Consider the following 17866-nt stretch of genomic DNA (forward strand, 5'->3'; position numbering starts at 1 on the left):
ACGGCTAGGAGGCCTCCACGCGCTCAAGCCAGCACCCGCGCGGGAGGGATTCCTCTGAAGGCTGGGTCCACACCGCCACCCCGCGCGCAGGTGAGGAGCTGCCCATCAGGCACGCGATGGGCGTGATCTGCGCAAATCGACCAATCAGGAGAGCCTCCATTAAGCCAAACTCCCGCCTCCAAACCCAAACCAGTGAGCATGCGCCGTGGGCGCTACACAAATTCCTCCCTCCCCTCAAGCCCTCACCTCAGGAGGGTCAGTTAGGGTGCTCCGCGTTTCCTCAGAAATAAGAGAAGAGGTGGGGACCCCCTTAGGAATGGGGAAGCCGAAACAGCGGGTGTAAGGCAGTTCCTCAGAGCCGCGGCTGTCGCTCGCGGCCGCCAGCTCCCGGGGTCACGTTGGGCTCGCAGGCCGGCGCTCCTGGGTTTTCCCGGGCTCGGCGCCCAGCGGTCTGGCCGGGCCGCGGAGCTGGGGGCGGGGGCGGCCGACGGCGCTCGCCGTGTCACTTCAGCCCCTGGGCAGGTTGCGGCCCTCCGTTTACAGAGGAGCGGGGCGAGGCTCAGAAGTTTTGACAGTGACGCAGCAGCTGGTCTCGGCCGGCCAGGGTCTGCGTGACTCATCGCGGACCCCTCCCTTGGGCTCGCTGAGGCGTCCACGCTTCGCGCGACGCCTCTGGGGGCCGAAGGGGGTTTGGGAGGCGGAGAAGCACCCCCGCCAAGTGCGTGCGGCCCTCGCTCTCGCCGGCTCCTGGGCCCCGGGGCGCTCCGTCCCGCTCCGCCCCGCCGGGGCTGCCGACCGCCCTGCGTTCTCCCGAGGGCGGCTCACAGGCCGCTTTCCTGAAACCTCCGTCTCCCCGTCAGCGGCCCCAGGGGGGCGTGGTGCCACCCTATCCCGACCCCTGCCGGGCCCCGGGATGCTGGGGCTCCGCCAGCCGGGAGCCCGGGGTCCCCGCGTACAGGTGCGGGCCCCCGGGAGGACTTGGCGCCACAGCCCCGGGGTCGCGCGCCTTCCCGGCGGCGTGCACGGCCCCGGCCTGGGGTCTTCGGACGTGCGGCCCCGGGGAGTAATCGAACCGGGGAGGAGGCGCCCCTCCACTCCCCTCCCCTCGGGGTCCCCACCTGCCCCGCCAGGGCTCCGGGACTGCGCGCAGCCCGCCGTCCCGCCGCGTCGGCCCCTCCTCCGCCCGTCCCGCCCCGCCCCGCCCCGCGCCGCGCCGGACACCCCGCCCCGAGGAGGCGGCCCGGCAATCGGCCGCCGAGCGAGGCTGGTGGCATGGGGGAGCCGCTGCCGCCGCCACCGCCGCCACACGCACGGTCTTCCCTAGCGAGCCCGGGCGCCGCTCGGAGCACTAGCGACCCGGACGCCTAGGGACGGGGGGGCGGCTCGGGGCGTGACATCCAGCGGAGGGCGCGGCCCGGGCTGCGCCTCCCGGACGCGCGGCGAGCGGCGGGGCGGTGGGGGCAGCGGGCGGGCGGCTGCGCCGGGAAAGCCGCCGGCGGGCCGGGCCGAGCCGAGCGCCCTGGGCGCACCTGGCGGCGGCGCGGCCCGGCCGGACTGCGGGAGCAGGCGCGGCGGCGGCGGTGGCGGCGGCAAGGATGTCGCAGCCGCCGCTGCTCCCCGCCTCGGCGGAGACTCGGAAGTTCACCCGGGGGCTGAGTAAGCCCGGCACGGCGGCCGAGCTGCGGCAGAGCGTGTCCGAGGTGGTGCGCGGATCGGTGCTCCTGGTGAGTGCGGGAGCTCGGAGGGAGGCGGGAGGGCGGGCGGCCACCCCCTTCGCGCTCCTCTAAGTCGAGCCGGCGGAGGCAGAGCCCCCGACCCTCCTGGGTCTGCAGGATTAAGAGGTGGTGGAGGAGGCGGGTGTCGGACAGGGGAGAAGGGAAGATCCTGGAGGGGGCATCAACTCCACCCTGCGCCCGTGGGTCCTCTCCCCGCTGCTGCCCACCTCCCTCATGGGAAATTTCCTGGGAGGGAAATCGCCATCTCCTTCATTCCAATCCCCTCCCCACCCCCAAGTTTACCAAATGAGAATTTACTCTCTCCTTTCCCCCATCCTTCCCACCCCACCCTTCTCCTCCCTTATTCCGGGGGGTAAGGGGCGGGGGCTTGACACCTGTGGCTCGCTGGGGCGCAGGGGAATGGATGTGGGGGCTTCCTCTTCCAGTCCGACACCCAGGGTGGGATACGGCCTCGCGGACCCCCTTTCGATGGGCTGAGCCCCAGAAGGGCAGGGGTTCCGCATTCTCTCTTCCACTCCCTCCCCCTGGCCGGCATCCTGAGATTTGAGCGCCTCTTACGAAAGGTTAAGAGGCTTGCTAGGAATCGCTGGTGACTTCCGCAAGGGTGCAAATGACAACGATTTGGGGGATTCGTAGCAAGCTGCCCTGGGGATTAATCTGGTCCTAGCAGAAAGTCTTTTGAACATAGGCCTCTGAGTGTGAGGAAGATGAAGTTTTAAATCAACTTTTCCACTGCTCCGGCTGGGTCCTGCTGTATTTGGAAACGCAGTACGCCCCGATCGCCTGGACAGTGCGAGAGAGGAGCGATGTCTGAGCAGCAGCGTGCCTTTGTGGGTAGCTGGACACTTCCAGCAGCTCCTTGCACCGGGAGCTGGCGTTTGTTTTCTTGAAAGGGGCTTGTTTGTGGGTGAGTGACTTGTATTTGTTGGGCCTTGGAAGTGATTCTCAGGGCTTCGTGGGGCTGTGTGTGGGGTATTGTCTCGGTGGAGTGCTGGGTGCCTTAACACAGGGCCTGGCTCATCCTTTTGGTGGCAGATAGATGCCTTTCCTGGCCAGACATAGAATGACATGAGTGATGTTTGTGGAGAATGGAGATGAAGCTTCACTGATTTCCATAGCTAGTTGGCTCAGTTTTATTTTTCTCTCGATGGCTCTGACAGCTCTCTGTAGATTCCATAAACTCCAATCTGTTCAGTAATAAGGGATTTTGTTTTTCTGTTTTTGCTAAAGTTGATCATTTGATGGTAAGGACTAGAGCGGGAATTGATAATGACCACAACCTGGGATCTCTTCCTGCCTTTTGTTGCTTTGGCCTAAGTAGTATATCCTGCATCTTCCTGACTTTTGCCAACCTGTGTATGTTAAGGATAGAACCCACAAACGTCTGTGGCATCCTGTTCTGTCATGAAAGGAAACTTAGTTCTTTTGACTGGGGGCACAAATAATACCCCACCATTAGAAATTTGAATCCAAAGAAGAATAAATAAAATCATGAGTTCCATAATGTGGACAGACCCGGACTGAAAAGGAGGTACTAATTTAACAAGCCATTAGGTCAAGTACAGCACTGCTCACCACTGATGTGCCACAGTCCTTGAATTCAGCAGCCCTTCCTGCAAGAGGTTGGCCTGCTGATAGTGACCCAGGAGTGTCCATTCCCGTGTGTGGAATGTGTCCATTCCTGCTGTGTTCTGTCTCATGACACGTTAACAGTACATCTCTTTTTCCCTGGGCACCCTGAAGTATGAACAGTCAAGACATTTGGCTGATGTCTCAACCCTTAGCGATGTCCGCCTGCAACCGCTTGTCTGATGAAACAAACCCAAAATATGGGAAAGTCAAGTGGGCCGCCTTGGGCCTTTGAAAGGCTCCCAGGCTAAAAGGGAAACGTGTTGCAGTGGTTCTGCATTGCAGATGGAGAGAATTTGGAATAACTTTCAGATACTAAAAATTACCCATCACCCTCACCCCTCTCACCTCTTGCCAGGTACTCTGCCACCACCTGCTGCTTCTTGCTGCTTCCGTGTCGGTCAGGAAGCCACAGAAGATGCACCTGTCTCGGCTTTGTTCTAGGAAGGTCTAAGAAGGTACCCAGATCCTTGCAGGAGGGAGAGCAGCAACCAGGCCAGGGTTTGGAATCCCAGGGTCCACCGATCCAGCTTGGGTGGAAGTGGTACTCTGCTTTATCTGACAGCCTGAGTCAGTGCTAATAGCATAGTAAACACACAATAAATGTTTCTTACCTAGCAATTCTGTAGATGGACTGAAAGAAAACTAGACAGGGTATGGACTTAAGTAGCTCTTCTCATGCTTCTAGTACTGATGAATGGCTGTTAGTGACATCAGAAACAACAGAATTAAATAATTCAGTGGGTGATAAACGCTGCCATTAAAAAGTAAGGTGTACTCATAGATTTTTTTTGTTGTTGATAGGGTCAGGTTTGTGGGCCTTTAAAGATGATATTAATTTGTAAATCTTGAAAAAAACATGCAAAAAAGTGGAGAGAATATCATAATGAACCTTCATAATCCATCAGCCAGATTCAATAATTATCAAGATTTTGCTAAACTTGCTTTAACTGTCTCCCTTTCCCCCCTCCATTTTTTGTGTGATTGTGAGTTCTATGGTGCCCGTCATTCATCCATATAATACCCAGTTGTTGTTTAGGTGCTAAGTTGTATTATTAAAAATAGGTATATTTTCCCACATAACTATAATGCCATTATGTCAAAGTTAGCAATAATCTTGAAATACTCTTCAGACTTCTCAGTTTGCTTCAGAAACATCTTTGAATGGTGGTAGTTTGTTCTCAGGATCCTAAAAGTTTTGCTGGCCGTTTCAAATGTGGTTGGTTCTTTCCTGAGCTTTAGAGTTAGTAATGACAGAGTGAACCCTCCCGGGAGTCGGGAGTCCTGGGTTTTAATCTGAGAGGTTTAGTAGTGCAGAGCGTGGGCTCTGAAGTCAGAGCACCTGGGCTGTAATTCCAGCTCTACCCGGTACCACCTGTGCAGTCTTAGGCCCAGCGTTCAGCCTTGGTGAGCTTCTTCACCGGTAGTGCAGCAGAGATAGTATTTGTACTTAGCTTCCATGGTTGTTGAGAGGATTTAGTGCGCAATGGAGGTAAAGCTCTTACACGGAGCCTGGTCAGTATCCTACCAGTACTTAAGTCACCCTGGGTTGGTCCCTTAATCTCTCTGCACCTCAGGGCTCCTGTTCTTGTAAATAAGGAGCTGTTCTGGATGGCTCTAGAGTCCCCTTCCCTACCAATAGGCTTCGATTCCAAGATGCTTTTGTAGGAGTTGTTGTCGTTGTTCAGTCACTAAGTTGTGTCCGACTCTTTTATAAGAGCAGTAGAAGTACTACTGCTCGTAATGTTCCTAACTGTAGATGATGTCATTTATGATTGCAGGTAGTGAAAGAAGAATCCTCACAATTCCAGAATTAGCTTTCCGTGATTGAGAACTGTCAGGAGGGCAGCACGTTCAGATCATAGGCAAGCTCAGGAGAAAAACTAGAAATAATTCCCTGAGCAGTGTTGAGTTGTGATTGGATCTTTCAGATGTATTAAAGATAGCATCATAATGGCCTAGATCTAAGGAAGTATACCACCCAGGGCCTAAAAATATCCTTTCTCTGAAAGATCTGTGTGAATATTGGGACGGGGCCCTTCGCGTGGGTTTGGCAGCTCCACGTGCTTGGGTATAGTTGCCCAAGTCACCTGGCCTCCTTGCCGATCTTATCTCAGCGTGTCCAGCTTGAGGCTCTCCTTTGACATCAAGTCCCTGCTGGTGACACCATTCCACAGGCATCCGAGAGCCCTGCAGTGTGAGATGAAGTAAAACCAAGTCAGGCAGGCACCAAAGTTCCCTTTGTGTAACTGGAGGGGGATGGACAAGCCTGATAGTCTCCAGAGTGCCGCCCTGGGGCCTTTCTCACCCTCCCAGGTCCAGTATGATCTGAGGTAACCTGAGACCTGGGGGGGTGGTGGTCTTTGAAATCCCCAGATAACATAAAACCTCATTTTGGCTGTAATTTTAAATCAGATAGGATAGTAAATCGGTAACTGGACTGGCCTGGGCTTCACCTCACCTTCTTTCTCCACCCTTTGGTGGAGTCCCAACAACAGAAATGTCCCAGCATACAGGAAGCAGGGCGAAGGCCTATCTCCAACTAGATAATCAACAACAGGTTGTGTGTTTCTTTGGTTTCTGCTCCATTTGAATATTGGGAGACAGGAGGGCATTCGTAATGCCTTGAGTTTGAAAAGGGAGGAGTGGAATTGTGAAACCTTTGTCCACGTTTGTCAAGGGCCTGGTCTGTGCTAGGACTTTTTGCTGGGTACTGAGGATCTGCTGTTGTTTAGAGCAGGCTCTTGCCCTGAAGGGTTTATGATTTAAACTCTCAACAGGTGGACAGGGCAGTCTTCAACACAAAGATAGCAGTAGGAAGAAACACATCGAACACATGTGAAGGAACACATACTAAGAAGGAACAGAGAAAGATGAAGTAACAGAGAATTGATACACTCGGGAAAGGGTTTGTGAAGAACTGAATGGGACCTGGGAGATGCTGAGGCAAGGGAGACTTTTCTTCCAGAAAGGAATGAGAGCCAGAGACCGAGCACATACTTGGAAGGCCTGGCTAGGCCAGGAAGGAGCAGAGCAGCTTGGGCAGGGAAGGGTAAGGTTTAGGAGGAAGGGAGAGAAGTTTTGAGAAATACAGTTGCTCATTTGGAGGACAGTTTCAATGACTGGCTGAGAACGATCATAAAATAGATGTTTTTTCTTCTTGAAACCTCTTTTAGGAAAGAGGTTCAAACCAGCCCCTGAACATACTCTTCTTAGAAATCTTCCCTTCTGCGTAATCTTGGGGTAAATAATATGACAGTTTTGTGTCACTCAGTCCTAAGGACCCAAAGTGAAGTCTTTGGCATGAACAAAAATGGGCCTCTGTGTGTGTCAACTTTCAGGGTACATGTGAGCAGTAAGTCAAACATGGTAGGTACACCACTGAGTAAATGATGTTACAAAAAAGTATTAACCCCACCTTATATCACATACTGAAATAAGTGATAACTACATGTAAGAGACACATGTAGAAGAAGTCAAAGAAACAGCCTAAAACATGGGTGAATAATCATGCAAGGGTGGAGAGGGACTTTAAAGAATGAAAGTAAAGGGCAAAACCAGTTTGTCCTGGGCTTGGGAGGTGAACCCAGGGCCTTGCTGTTGATGAGCTGAGGACTTTGATCAGGTTTTTTCACCTAAGCCTCAGTTTACTCATCTGAGAATTGGGATTGTTAAGTATTATTATCTCAGGGAGTTCTTAAAGATTGAAAGATTTAATGTATGTAAAGATACTTAATAGTAGGTGCTTAACAAAGATAAGCTCATATTGTAATAAAAGATTGCTCATCTTGACTAAATGTATCTGGAGCCAGCACTTACTGTGTCCTAGGATATGTGTCAGGGCTTTACACATGGGAGGTCAAGTCATTTCAAGGTCAGAGGCTGTAAGTGGGGGAATCTGTCTTGAACCTGGGGACTGTGGCTTCAGACCATGTGTCCCTACTTACCACCCTGCCTCCTGCCTCCTCATGCAAACACTCAAACCTGCATTCTCTGTGTCACAAGCACCATCAATTTAAAAGCCAGTAATAAGTTTAGAAACAGTATTTGTCTTCTTCTGTATATCTATATCTCAGTCATAGTGTTAAGTTTTAAAAAAATAATGAGAGCTCTTAGGAGTCAATTAAAAAAAGAAAAATATGCCAGAAGAAAAATAGGAAAGGACATTCATAGGTAGTTGCTCAAAGAAAGGAATACAGCTAGCCAATAAAGAACAGGAAAAAAGAAAATTCAGCCTTGCTAATGATTACAGAAACATTAATTAATACAGGATGCTATCTTTGCCCAAAAAATTTGCAAAGATAGAGAAGGTTTTGCAAGGGTGGGGCGAGCTGGGCACTTTTGTTTGCAGGGTCACCTCATCTCACAGTTCCACTCACATGGCATTTTATGAGAATTGTGTCTCCTGGGTTTTATAACATGATGAATGGTATGACTACTTGATCTGGGCTGTATGTATCAAGGACTTTAACATGCTCCCATTCTTTGGCTCAGTACTTAAACAGCTGTAGGAACTCCCCCTGAGGACTGAACTGAAATGTACATAAATGACAGTGTCTGAAGTCACAGTGCTGAGGTTTCAGGGCAAAAGATGTAAACCGCCGGCCCACTGCAGACTCTAAAGGTCTTAACGGTAGTCTAAATGAATTGTGGGCTTGGGTTGCTTATGATGCCATGAAGTTTAGTTTTAGAAGAATAATGACTTGAGAAAATTCTTCCCTGATCATGTCGGGAGGCAGCGAGGCCTGTGGTCAAGTTCGAGGGCTTGGGTTCTGTTACCGCTTTAATACTAGCCACGGGGTGACCTCGGGTTGTGGCCCCGCAGCCTGGTTCTGCCCTTAGTGTGGGGCAGGGTCTCAGTCCTCACCCCTTCAGCTTGTCACCTGCACCGTTTGGTACCACTCAGCACCCCTCCCTCCCCTCCTGTGGTTCTCCTCCAGCTCCTCCGTCCCTTCGCTCCTCACCACCCTTCCTAAAGAGTCCCTTGTCTTTGGCTCATAACATTTTATCGCTTCCCTTGACTCTGCAAGGAGCTAGATTCCTTCATTGCAGTTTGCAAATCTGTATCTCAGTTTTGATTTTTTCTTCCCCCTCAGCTCAGAACTGCTTTTCTGTTAACTTGCCTGACATACGTACCCAGCTGTCCTACCAATCCCTTATATTCAGCATCTGTGAAATATAAATTGTCACTTTTCGTCCCAAACCAGCCGTCTTTCTTGCATACTTGTTTTCTTTAGCGAGAGGCATCTTCGCATGGTCACCAACTCTGAAATCTCTGATTCCTCTTTTGTCTCTTATGTTCACCTCCTTTTGCCTTCCTCATCCTGTCGTCACGGCATTCATCACGTTTTATTTCTGCATCAGTCAGAATGGGCTAACAACTCCTCCGTCTCAGCGATCTGGAACAGAAAGGCTTGTTTCTCCCTCACGTGGCCCTTCCACTGTGGGTGGCTGAGGACCACATTGTTCACATTCTGGGATCTGGGTTGATGAGATGGCCCCTGCCTTGAAAGAGATGGGTTTTCTTGTGCCAGGAAAGCATGTGGGGTCTCCCTCACAGGTTCTTGGGTTTCCACCCATCCCTTTTGCTTATGTTCTATTCGCTAAAGCAAGTCTCTTGGCCACACTCCCAACTGCAGGGGGCAGGGAAGTCCAGTGCTGCCTGTAGGCCTTTGGAGAGCGGAAATCTGTGGTGACCTATGCTCCAGGCTGCTGTGACCTGCCACCCCGTTCTCCGGCTCCTGCCTCCACTCTGGTCTTCACAGGTAGCATCCTTCCTCTCTGGTCTCTGCTTCCACTCTTGCTCCATCCCTAGGACTTCAGTTCTGAATCCTTAATGCACCAGTTGGAATAGGAAATGGCAACCCACTCCACTATTCTTACCTGGAAAATTCCACGGATAGAAGAGCCTGGTGGGCTACAGTCCATGGGTCACAAAGAGTGGGACGTGACTGAGCAGGCTGCACACCACACCGGTACCCGCACTGCCTCCCACCGCCCTTGGAGTGGAAGCCCCTTCCCTCGACTGTAAGGCACTGTCCTTACCAGGCACCACCCGTGCATCGCTCACCAGCCTGCCTCTTCCATCTTCTGGATGCCAGGCTCTCTAGTACCGCACGGCCTCGGCAGGAGCTCTGGCCCCCGCCTCAGATAGTAATCACCACCCTGCCTCCCTCCTCACTGCCAGGCCACCTGCCTGGGTCTTTGGAACTGTGCTTGCAGGTCCTTGCCTCTCAGAGGCCTTGCCTGTCCACCCAGACTCTTCTTTTCCTTTGTACTCCTTAACATAATTTATCTATTGATGTTTGTATACGTTTGTGTCACCTCTGTTTCCCTCCCTGGCCTGTTGGTTCACCATGGTTTCCCTAGTACCTGGCACTTAGCAGGGGCTCAATAGACATATATTTTAAAAATTTTTATTGAAATGCAGTTTATTTACAATGTTGTATTAGTTTCAGGTGCACAGCAAAGTAATTCGTTGTGTGTGTGTGTGTGTGTACCCTTGTGGCATCACGAGCCCAACAGACATGAGTTTGAGCAAACTCCGAGAAATAGTGAAGGACAGGGAAGCCTGGAGTGCTGCAATCCATAGGGTCGCAGAGTCGGATATGATTGAGCGACTAAACAGCAACAACTATATATTTTGATGAATGAAAGATTCCTGAAGTCTCTACATCTGACATGTTTTGTTTTTAAATCTTTTTTTGATTCCCTATTGCCCCTAATTTGTCTCCCCTGCAACCTATTTCTATTTATTTCATTCCAGCCTATCTCCCTCTGCCAGATTAATTTTCCTAATGCACAGGATGCGTTGTATCATTAGTTTCTCATTGCCGCCTGATAGATTTGATAATGTTCATTTAAGTAAGAATGCATCGTTTTGGAGCTAGCCCTTTGTCTGCTTTAGTTTAGGAAAAAGCGGTTGGCAGTATACCTGTATGACCTTTGCATACAGAATACCTGTATGACCTTTGAGAGCGGCTACACATTTTAAGTTAACCGGAAGTTGGTGATGGACAGTATACCTGTATGACCTTTGCATACAGTATACCTGTATGACCTTTGAGAGCGGCTACACATTTTAATTTAACCGAAGTTCATGATGGACAGGGAAGCCTGGTGTGCTGCAATCCATGGGGTTGCAAAGAGTCAGACACGATTGAGTGACTGAACTGAATGAATCGAACACATTTTAATACAAGTAAGGTTAATTTCCTTTTTTAGGGCAGTTTGTTTTCACCAACTCTGTTGAACTCCAGTGTGTAAAACAACACAGTGATCTGATTCTTATGTTAGGTATTTGGTAACTCATTTATCTGAGAACAAAACAAAAACACAAAGAATAAAAATCTGGAAGTGTTTCTCTATCACTAGAATCATCAGTTCTGCAAATCATCAAGAGTACTTAGATGAGGAAGTTTTCTGTGTTTCGTTTACATCTCTGTCACTTTTCTTGAATGGACTCCTTTAACTCTTATCAGCAAGTTGAAGGCAAGGAGACTTATAGTCTGATCAGGACTCTGTAATGCTAAATGGTTTGTTGGAATCTCCCTGTCCTCTGTTTCTTTGAAGTTGGCAGGAATAAATCCAGTTAAGATAGTGCTTGGGTATGTCTGCTTAGGGAGGCGGTTGGGTCAGTGCATGTGTTGGAGACATGCCCACTTAATTTATTACAGATTAACATTTGTTGAATGTTAATCTGAAAGTGAATCTGAAAGCAAATGTCAGTGAACTGCCTATGGTCTCCATTGGCCATGAGTTTATTCTCAAACTCTTATGTATTTACAGATTCACATACTGTTTTCATAGAGAAAATATGCATTCTGTCATATAGATTAAGGAAAGTTGTTTACCATGAAAAGTTAAAAAATTATAAACAGTGTATATAGGTTGTTCACTTTTTAAAATATATATAAACACTATTTTGTTGATGAAAAAGTTTTATGGTATGTGCTAAGTCACTTCAGTTGTGTTCAACTCTTTGCGATCGCATGGACTGTAGTCCATCAGGCTCCTCTGTTCATGGGATTTTCCAGGGAAGAATACTGGAGTGAGTTGCCATTTCCTTCTCCAGGAAGTGAAAGTTGCTCTGTCATGTCCAACTCTTGGCGAGCCCATGGGATTTTCCAGGCCAGAATACTGGAGTGGATAACTGTTCCCTTCTCCAGGGGATCTTCTCAACCTAGGGATTGAACCCAGGTCTCCCACATTGCAGGTGGATTCTTTACCAGCTGAGCCACCGGGGAAGCCCAAGAATGCTGGCGTGGGTAGCTTATCCCTTCTCCAGTGAATCTACCTGGCCCAGGAGTCGAACTGGAGTCTCCTTCATTGCAGGCAGATTCTTTACTAGCTGAACAGCCAGGAAATACTGGAGTGGGTTGCCATTTCCTTCTCCAGGATATCTTACCGAACCAGGGAATGAACCCAGGTTTCCTGCGTTGGCAGGCAGATTCTTTACTCTCTGAGCCACCAGGGAAGCCCATCAGGAAGGAGGACAGAGAGAAAGAAACAAAAAGCAAAAATGATAAGATTAATCTAAAAAATTAAACTATGCTCTTGTTTCAGGAATAAGTTCAATATCAGAAGTTTAGTCTCTGAATTCTGGAACATAGAAAATACCCTGCTATACCCAAGTTCTGTTAATAGGGGAATAATTCTGTGAGAAGTGGTGGTAGGATATATTGGATAAGAACCTGGGCTCAGGAGATCCTAAACCCAGCTCTTCAGAGAAAGCTCTGCTTTTTCAATCTCTCGACCCCAGGAATGGATATCATAATAACACTTTCTTGGAAATGTTTGTAGTGATTAAGTGAGAAGATGCATAAAAAGCAGTTAGAATAGGGTTTGGTGCACAGTAAATACCCAATAGTACAAGCTTTTGTGATTTATGAGGGCATCCTAAAGGAATATCATATAACTCTTAATAGAGCTCCTCCAGGAGAATTTATAATGGGAAAATTATAATGTTGGGTGAAAAAGAAATAGTACGTGGAAACATTGATAGATATGTCACAGTTGTGAAAGAAATAACCTGTGGGTAAGAAAAATTTTGAAAGAAAATGCATGAAAAGGGAATATGATTTGTTTTTTATATATTCTAATGTTTCTTAATTGTCTAGCTTTCATAAGTGAATAGATAGCAATCTATCAAGAAAAAAGTAATGAATATAGAAGGGAAATTTTGGTGCTTCATTTGGGACACTCAAATTAGTACTCGGAAAATTGTACCTCTTAACGTTTATGTACACTTGCACCTTAATGTAAAATGTGTTCCAGGAGTAAGGTACATGCGTGCATCTTGGTAGCAGAAATATTGTCAACCAGTTAAGAGTTCTGTTTTGAATGCTCAAGGAGGAAGGAGACCCAGGTTAAATAATTAAATCTTGTGTTTGGCAGTTTATAAAATCCTTTCCAAAGAACATCTTGCTTGAGCCTCTGGGAAATCTAGTCAGACAGACAGGGATAGTGAGGGTTTTTTTTTTGTTTGTTTGTTTGTTTTGGTTTGTTTTTTTAAATTTCTGTTTTGTTGAGGAAATTGCAGACCAGAGAAATCAAGTGACTCACTTAAGGTCACCTGGCTGATAGCTGACATTTTTTCTTGATAAGATGGCAGGGACTGTCGGAAGATATCATTTTAAAATTTGAGTTTCTCAGAAACTTAAATGGTTAACTCGAATTATTACGAGCCTTTCTGGAAAGTACCATGAATTCTCTGGGTTGGTAGACATCATACTGTTTTGGAGGTAAAAGGTAGTTTAGAGGTTGTCTGTTCCAGCTTGCTAGTTTTACGGATGAGGAAGATAAGGTGTGCTGTGGTTAATTGATTTGTCTGTGGTCCTACAGTCTGTATTACAGACAGGAGTGAGATCCAGTTTATGGCTCTTGATCCAACATATTTTCCGCTGATCACAGGAAATAATTGAATTTACCTTGTTTGCTCTTGCATTTCATCAAATATCTTTACAGACCGTGGTAATCAGATAATATCAGACTATGAAACATGTATTTGTACCATGGATCTCTTTCCCGTTTATATATTTCATTAGTTCTAGGCCAGTTTATGGGTGATTGACATTCACTTTTCTGTAAGCCAAGAAATACATTCTTCATTTCGGTTTAAGGAATATTAGGACAGCGAGAAAGAAATAAAAAAAACCAGAATGACAAGATTAATCTATAAAAGATCTCAATAGAAACTTATTGATGAAGGAAGAATTAATTTAGTAGTCAAATAGTATTTTTTAAGGGATATAAGATCATAGTTTTATGTGTACTTTGGTTAAAATAATTATGTAGCTTGAGGGAAAAAACCCTTCCTGGACCTTAGTAACCTAAAGTTCTTTAATGTAGAATGATAAACTCTGTTAATCTAGGTCATTTTACCTTTCAGGCTGCTTTCCCTTGGCTAAAATAAATATTCAGCTATAAATGGCAGTTTGTTCAAGTTATATCATTACAGAAAGAGTTGCGTTTGTAATACTGTTTAGATAATTTATTTAATCTGTCATTCTAACATATTGCTGTTTTCTTAGGTAGAAAGCAGAGTTCCTATGGTGATAGCAGAGGTGCCATAATATTTATAGTATATTACATTCATTTATAAACCATTACACTAGCTAGAATTTACAGGATATTTAATCTCTGAGGTTAACTTTTTTTCCTCTCCAGTCTTTTAATATGGTTTAAAATGTTCTTTATTCTTGGAAGAAAACCTTCTGAGAGAATGTTGGTTAGAACAGAAATAACTATTTTATGATTTTTTTTCTTTTTTTAGTGGACGAATGTGTGTACTGATTTCTTTGGAGGTGATTTTGTGAAAAACCAATTGATATATCAAATTTTAATTTATCAGAAACCTATTAATGTACCAAATTTGTTGTTGTTCCGTCCCTCAGTCCTGTCCGCCTCTTTGTGACCCCATGGTCTGCAGCATGCCAGGCTCCTCTGTCCTCCACTGTCTCCTCATAGCTTCGTTGAGTCACGCAGGCCCCTTCACCACAGCCAGGCTGTGATCCACGCAGGGGACTTAAAACTTGAAGCCACTTAAACCCGAGATGGGCTGAGATTCCTGACACATTGTGTTTCTCCAGTTACTGTATCAGGTGTACCTGCTGGATACTGTCTAGGTAGGGTGGTGGGGATGGGCTCCTTTGGTAGATATTGGGGAGAGGGGTCCATCTGAGGAAAGGGGTTTCAGAATAGCTTCCAGAATCTGAGAGAATCACAGATGTCCTCTCCCATAGCTTCATTTGTTGGAAATGACCAGGAAGAGTCCTGACTTCTTTGCTTACCACTTAGTGTCTTGGTGTCTTAAAGCAAGCCCCAACCACCCTACCCCACATGCTCCCAGCATGTCACAGTGAGCCCCACGCTTTCTGTCAGGAGACCTGGATTTCCCCTATGATGCCTGCCCATTCATGGTCTTGACCCAGGGTCACCTGTGCAACGTGGGGGGACACTGACCAGCCTGCAGTGGATTTAAGCTCCTTCTTTCCGACCAGATTCCTTGCTCTGGAGCCTGGCCTGGTGCCGCCCTAGAGCTCATTTCCACCAAAGGTGACCTTTGGGTGAGGCGGGGCAGAGGCCAGACAGAGCCCAGTCTCCTCTGCTCCAGGCTTCCTCATGATCTTCTCTGTTATCAGGCCAGGGTGTCTTGCCCTGGAGCCTCCTGAGATTCAGCTCCTCTTGTTTATCCTTTAGTTGGGATCTTAGCAGATCTGGAGGCATTTTTTTCTATCTGGGTACTTCACAATGACATTAGCAGACAAAAATGGCCTGTTGTTAATACCATTTTTTAAGCTCTTGTGCTGTAATGTTCACTAGATCCCCAGTTGTCACTGGTCGTCAAAGTACTCAACAGACTCTGAAGGATAAACATTTAGTTAAGACACAGGCCTTGTCCTCAGAGAGTGTGCAGTCTAGAAGGAAAAGGAGCGCAGACAGGACCCAGGGAGCTCTTGGGTTGGTGTTCTGCTTCGACAATCTTCTGCCTCTTGGCTGTTTTGCACCCTGGAAGGAAGAGGGACAGTTGTGATCAGAGCAGGTCAAGTTCCTAGAAATGTGCTGAGAGTGAAGGTGGCTTTTGGGGGATCAGAAGCGTACTGGGACCTCAACTATTACACTGCTTTCCTGAGACCCAGGAAACATGAAGCTTGACCTGCATGTTCATTGTAGGAGTAGTGACAGAATGTTTGTCTCCTGAAGGTATTAAACAGAGGAAATGCATCTCAATGATAAGAGTGCAGTGGGAATTGTGGGTGAGGCTTAAAGGCACCGACCAGGCGGGCCAGAGAGGGAGGGAAGGCGTTTTATTTTTATGATAATGTTGCTATTGACATCCTAAAGGAGCCTAAATTAAGATCTTTAGCTGTGCACAAGTAATTTGCCAACTAGGAAGAACAGATTGGGCATTTAAGAGATTTATTTCTTATGGCATCTAAAATATGTTCTGAGTTGCAAAGACCCCCAGATATGCAAGGATTTGGATCTGGATCCTTATTTAGTCCTTAAGTCATATGAAACTTATGTTAAATAATATAGTATCATATTAACATATTAAACTTATGTTAAATAATATGGTAGTGTGTTATCATAGCTATTTATATTGCTATCGTTGAGGCTGTAAGAACTGTAAAACCTCAACTTTCTTCAGAAGTGAAAACGAAACCAATTTTCGTGGGGCTCCAGATTAAAAATAATCTGAATTGATTGTGAGAACTGTGCATGAAAAGGAAATTCAGTTTTTTATGCAAAATTGTAAGTGAGTTTAAGCTCTGTGGAACACAGATTTGCATGGTGCTTATTGCCTGGGTTTTCAGTGATTGTAAAAGATAGTGACTACTTCGCATGGGGGCTGTTGGAGGCAAGGTGACATCCTGCTGATTGCAGTTAGGCTAATACTGATACGCGACAATACTGATACTGATATGTAATATTAGGCATAACTGATATGTGACAAGCACCACTTGTCAAGTGCGGAGGAATAGCTTTATTCATAAAATACTAAAACTGGTTCTTATGTAAAGGTGCATTACTTGGTTTAGGCTAGATTCTTATTTAGTTTCATTGAATGATTTTGATTTTTGCTCCCTGCTTTAAGACTGTGTATGGATTATGTTAGTAAGGCCCTGGGAAAAGAAATGAACAAGTGCTTGACTGACAAATAAATTTACATATTATAGATGCTTCCATATCTTTGTTTCAACGTATCTGAATAGATTTTAATTTTTTAATTGTACTATAGTTACGTTCAATAGTATATGTTATAGCTGTACAGTATGTATGTGAAGTGAAAGTCGCTCCTTTGTGTCTGACTCTTTGTGACCCTGTGGACTATGCAGTCCATGGAATTCTCCAGGCCAGAATACTGGAGTGGGTAGCTATTCCCTTTTCCAGGGGATCTTCCCAACCCAGGGATTGAACCCAGGTCTCCCGCATTGCAGGTAGATTCTTTACCAGCTGAGTCACCAGGGAACAGTGATTCACAATTTTTAAAGGTTATATTCCACTTACAGTTGTTATAAAATACTCACTGCATTCCCCGTGTTGTACAGGAATGCTGCTGCTGCTAAGTCGCTTCAGTTGTGTCCGACTCTGTGCGACCCCATAGACGGCAGCCTACCAGGCTCCCCCGTCCCTGGGATTCTCCAGGCAAGAACACTGGAGTCGGTTGCCATTTCCTTCTCCAATGCATGAAAGTGAAAAGTGAAAGTGAAGTCACTCAGTTGTGTCTGACTCTTAGTGACCCCATGGGCTGCAGCCTACCAGGCTCCTCTGTCCATGGGATTTTCTAGGCAAGAGTACTGCAGTGGGGTGCCATTGCCTTCTCCATGTACAGGAATAGATAGATTTTTAATTTTACACATTCACAGAGTTAATTGGACACATCTGTTGGGCTCCTGCCTGTGCCAAGGACTGTGCATCGGGGGGAGCCAGGATGAGTAAGACATCCTTTCCTACCTTGCTGACTAATAGGGGAGAGAAGATGGCCAAATAAGCTTTATACACATTTAAATTGAAGATGAGCTTCCCAGGTAGCTCAGCGGTAAAGAATCCACCTGCCAATGCAGGAGATGTGGGATTGATCCTTGGGTCAGGAAAATCCCCTGGAGAAGGAAATGACAACTCAATCCAGTGCTCTTTGCCTGGGAAATCCCATGGACAGAGGACCCTGGCGGGCTGCAGTCCATTGGATCGCAAAAGAGTCGACCACAATTCAGCAACTAAATAAGAACAACAAATCGAAGATAGGAAAATTAAGGCGGTTACTCAGCAAAGAGAGTACCTACCTCTAGGGGAGGGAATCATAAAGAGCTTAATGAAGGTGGTGGCAATTTGAGCTGGAAGTTGCTTTGAGAGATGACAGCTATTCTGGGTAGAGGGACCCTTAGATGAAGGTCCCAAGGGAGGAAGTCTGCTGAACGTGGTCCTTGAGTCTGGTGCAGTGTTGGGAGAGTTCGGAGCAGGCAGATCCTGGTGACCCAAGGAGGGCTGAATGTGAA

At 47.0% G+C, this 17866-nt stretch overlaps 1 protein-coding gene across 4 annotated transcripts in view; it reads left to right on the forward strand.

The window, feature by feature from the left end:
• Positions 1 to 1464: 1464 nt before the first annotated feature.
• The window catches only part of DOCK9 (dedicator of cytokinesis 9), a 270233-nt gene continuing 253831 nt past the window's right edge, over positions 1465 to 17866 (forward strand). For all 4 annotated transcript variants that reach the window (XM_043477992.1, XM_043477995.1, XM_043478000.1 and 1 more), the window contains exon 1: positions 1465 to 1724. In XM_043477992.1, the coding sequence (XP_043333927.1) occupies positions 1596 to 1724 (129 nt within the window). In that variant the 5' untranslated portion in view covers positions 1465 to 1595. The remainder of the gene's footprint in view (positions 1725 to 17866) is intronic.

This window comes from Cervus canadensis, chromosome 9 (assembly GCF_019320065.1).
Source record: "Cervus canadensis isolate Bull #8, Minnesota chromosome 9, ASM1932006v1, whole genome shotgun sequence".
Taxonomy (NCBI): domain Eukaryota; kingdom Metazoa; phylum Chordata; class Mammalia; order Artiodactyla; family Cervidae; genus Cervus; species Cervus canadensis.